Raw genomic sequence first — 4,792 nt, forward strand, 5'->3', positions numbered from 1 at the left:
TCCATTGCGTGTCCTATTCACTTCAATGTGTGTCATATTCATTTCAATGGGTGTCATATTAATTCCATTTCATGACATATTCACTTCAACGTGTGTCCTATTCATTTCAATGCATCTCTTATTCATTCCAATGCATGTTATATTCACTTCAACCTGTCATATTCATTCATTTCAATTGGTGTCATATTTATTTCAATGTGTGTCATATTAATTTCAATGGGTGTCATATTCATTCCATTGTATGTCGTATTCACTTCAACGTGTGTCATATTCACTTCAATGGGTGTCATATTCATTCCATTGCATGTCCTATTTACTTCAACGTGTGTCATATTCATTTCAATGGGTGTCATATTTATTTCAATGCATGTCTTATTCATTCCAATGCATGGTCTATTCATTTCAATGCATGTTACATGCCCTTCAATGTGAGTCATATTCATTTCAATGGGTGTCATATTCATTCCATTGCATGTCCTATTCACTTTAACGTGTGCCATATTCACTTCAACGTGTGTCATATTCATTTCGAAGGGTGTCATATTCATTCCATTGCATGTCCTATTAACTTTAACGTGTGCCATATTCACTTCAACGTGTGTCATATTAATTTCGAAGGGTGTCATATTCATTCCATTGCATGTCCTATTAACTTTAACGTGTGTCATATTCACTTCAATGTGTGTCATATTTATTTCAACGTGTGTCATATTTATTTCAACGTGTGTCATATTCATTTCAATGGGTGCCAGAATCATTCCATTGCATGTCATATTCACTTCAACGTGTGCCATATTCATTTCAATGTGTGTCCTATTCATTTCAATGCATGTCTTATTTATTGAATTTCCGTGTATGTCATACTCATTTCAATACATGTCATACTCATTTCAGAACATGTTATACTCATTTCGATAAGTATTATAGTCATCTCAGTATATGCCTTACTCATTTCACTGCATGTTGTCTTAATTTCAATATGTCACATTCACTTAGGTGTAATTTTGACTTGAACAGCTTCCCATACTATTGGTCCTCATGTGCAGCAGATGTGTCTGACAACCAATCACCATCATGAATCTGTGTCATCAAGGGCCTCTTCGCTTACTATGTTGCGAGCAGAGTTCAGCTGGCCGCAGCCCGCTTCCTGGCTCTGGCCTGGAAGCCGCAGCAAGCCACCGAACCAGATGAGGCCCTTCTTCAGTCGAAGGCGCATATCCCTGCTCCTCAGGGCATATACAAGCGGATTGACCATGCAGTTCAGTAGACAAAGGTTACAGCAGAAGGCAAAGGCTCTCTTGATGTCCCCGGTCAGATTGTGAAGCAAACTGTACATCATGAGAAGCAAAACCGGAGACCAGCATAACAAAATCACCGACAGAAGAAGGGCTAATGTTTTAGCAAGCAGTATGTCCATTCTCATATTGGGCTGACCATGTGCCTGTGCGGCCTGTTGCCTCCACTGTTCCATGTGACAAACATGTTTATGGGCCTTCCACAAGATATGACTGTAGCTGTAGATGATGGCAATGAGCAACACCAGGACAATGCACAACCAACATGTCAAATACCTGTTGTCAATCAGGGGAAACAATTCTGAACAGAAAGCGTTCCTTTGACAACAATCCCACCCCATCCAAGGCAGGTAAGCTATGACCAGGGTGATGACCCAAGTCCCCGCCAGAGACACCAGGGCTCTCTTCCTAGTGACGATGGCCTTGTAGACTGATGGCCTGTGAATACAGATGTACCTGTCGAAAGCGGTCAGCAGCAGGCTGCCAAGTGAGGCTGTGAAGCAGGCGATGACACCACCAAGCTTCCACAAGAACAGCCCACGCGAGCTGGTTCCCTTGAACACGTGGAAATCCACAAAGCTGTAGGTGAAGATGATGCTGGCCAGGAAGTCTGCCAGGGCCACACTGCCAAGAAACAAGTAGGAGGGCCTCCCCCTGAGACGCAACGACGAGATTATGATACACAGCACCACAGCATTTTCCAGAATACACAAGGCTCCGACCGTGCAGCTCAAGGCAGCGAGGGCGCTTTTCTGGAAAGTGTTGTTCAGCACCATGTAGCACTCCAGGTCTTGGAAGCCTGCACCACATCCAGTGGCGTTATGCACCCCGCATCGCCCCATCCTTCTCCGGAGAAGACGGGCCTCTGCCTCACGCTGTCCTTTCACTTCAAAACTTTCATTTACTTCTGGAAAAAGAGAACAGAAATAAGTATTAACTCGTAAATTCATGCTGTTCAAGTTAAGATGAACATAAATCCAAAAAAAGGACTGCACTCAAAAGTGCAAGTTAATGTCAAATATGTCCAACATGCTCTATACACACTTTTTAAATTCAATGGTGTCTTTGGATCATACTTGTATAACATAAGACTTAATGTCAATCTGCATTGCAATATCACCACGATTGGTGACATCTGCTCACCAGGCTCAGCCCAGTCCATTTACAAATTGTTTAAACCTTCTTTGCTATTTATTCCATTAGGTGAACTAGGTTTGCGCATGAGCATCCATCCTTTCATTGGACCAATCAGGTCCTTGGTTTTCAAAGTGAGATTGAGCAAGATACCTTGAAATTCTTGTCTGCTTAATGGTCAAAGCAAAGAACCCCTTTCTTGCACTCACTCAAACAGCATGGGTAATCAATCTTCGGCACACCAGGGGCCAGGTGACTAAAACTTTGAATGGTAATTGCACTAGGGCAAAGTTTGCCCTGGGAATAAGACCTCTTCTTTCAATACATTTTTCCACTAGGGCACAGTATGTCCTATTGCTAATACTGAATGGTATTAGCACTCGGGCAAAGTTGGACCTTGTGCAAAAATGCATCGACAGTATACATTTTTTGCACATAGGCAGTTTTCGCCCTAGTGCTAATACCAGGAAAAACTGCACTTGCTATGGAGCAAAGGTTTCCTAATGTGCCCCAATTGTTTTAGCCCTAGGGCAAACTTTCCCGTAGTGCTAATACCATGCAAATTGCACTTGTACCAGTGCAAGGTTTCTGTAAACTGGTCCCAAATGTTTTGGTTCACCCTTGTCTACGATGGATAAAGCTGATGAGAGTTGTAGGACACTGTGGCCTTATTGAGAACACCGGAACAACCAAGCAGGGCCTATATGTAGGACTTGTGATCAAATCCCTTGGGTTAGTATGTTAAACATGTCAGTGTTTAGAAATAAATGGCATTACTAGAAAGATAGACTATACAGAAAGGATGGGTGTCCCCTTGACCATGGACATCGGGGAATAGAACATTTAGAAAACTACAATAGGAGATGTTTCAAGGAACTATACTTTCTTTCATTATATCATATTCAGGACTGGGATAATAATGAAGAGAGCGATGAGTCAGTATTATGTTGTAAAAATTATATTATTAATTTTAGCAAATGCGTTTAAAGATTTCATTATATCCAGTAAGTGTCACTCAATTTTTATATAAACCAATAGTATTTCTAAAAAAAAACATGTTTCTCGCATTTACATGGAAACATAGTCTGACAATATATATACATATATACAATGTGCAAAAAACGCCAATTATATTGTATACAAAAATGACTTGTGGAGAATAACAATCACTTCTCCGTTTCCTATACCAATTCTTTTGATAATCTACAAAAGCAACACATTATGTAATGTTTTTGTAGAATCTTGTATCACTATTGTGATTCATTTCAAGTTTTGATCAACTAGAGAAGTATATGGATAACCAACACTTATCTAATTATTACTTTCTGAATATCCCTTTTTACTTAGTTTCAACGAAAATGCCACCTAGTTCTATTCAAGAACTGATGTTCTGATGATGACAAAAAACGTTGACTTTGTAGACTTGATATAATATTTTCTTATTTTCTTTTTTCTTTTTTTCTTTTCCACCACCCAAAATGTTCATGATAAACCTTAATTATCTCTATCTTTATGTATGGGTGTATATTTTCCCTTTTTCATTTTTCTATCCGGGCCAGCAGATGTGTTTCAACAAGAATCGTCCGCCAAAGCCTTCTTGCATCTTCCCTCTTCTATGTTAAACATTTTAGTGTTTAGAAATAAATGACAATACTAGAAAGATAGATCATCTTCCTGATTGATTCATTCTTTTGTTAATTTTTGGGGTTAGGATTTTTAAACCTTGAAACATTCAGAAGCAATAAGAACCCCTCTGTTTGACAGAACACAAATCGAACTTTCACAAGCCACTAGAATGTTATGCATCAAGGTTGCATTAAAAAGAATGGAAGAAAACAGATAGGAAACAAAGTAAGGAGTTCTCTATTCAAGGTGCTTGCTCTGCACGTGGGAGCTGGGCAGCAGGGGAGGAGGTAAGCTATGCACCGTCTGAATTCCATGGCTTTCTGCAATGGCATATTGTAAAGCTGATGATGCTTACCCGGGAGTTCAGAGTGGTGAATGCAAAATATCCGTGTGCTCCAGCATTATTTGACCCATTATGCCATCAGCCCTGAGAAATGGGACCCCGTGGGCAGTGTGGAGTGCCACAAAGAAGAGACAGCCATCTTGGTACATTACAAAAACCAAAAATGCTGCCTGTTCTCAGCTACAATCCCAACCAGCCTGGCATCCGGAACCCAGATAACTTACCTCGCCGATCTCCCTTGCGAGGTTACAAACAGAAGCAAAACATGTAGCTAAGGTAAGTGGTTTTATATAGCATCCTTCTGCAAATAATGTTGGCCTTGTTGCGCGTGGCATGCGCGGTGTTAGATGGTTAGCGGGAGGAAGAGGTGGAAATCTGTGATGTTGATGATTGC

General features: G+C 40.5%; 1 protein-coding gene across 1 annotated transcript; it reads right to left on the bottom strand.

Moving 5' to 3' along the window:
- Positions 1-695: 695 nt before the first annotated feature.
- On the bottom strand, positions 696-2,139 carry CNR2 (cannabinoid receptor 2). The gene has a single exon (XM_069625252.1). The coding sequence runs from the start codon at positions 2,135-2,137 to the stop codon at positions 1,073-1,075; it is 1,065 nt and encodes a 354-aa protein (XP_069481353.1). The 5' UTR covers positions 2,138-2,139; the 3' UTR covers positions 696-1,072.
- Positions 2,140-4,792: the final 2,653 nt, after the last annotated feature.

Source organism: Ambystoma mexicanum, chromosome 11, assembly GCF_040938575.1.
Source record: "Ambystoma mexicanum isolate Mex_15411 chromosome 11, UKY_AmexF1_1, whole genome shotgun sequence".
Lineage (NCBI taxonomy): Eukaryota > Metazoa > Chordata > Amphibia > Caudata > Ambystomatidae > Ambystoma > Ambystoma mexicanum.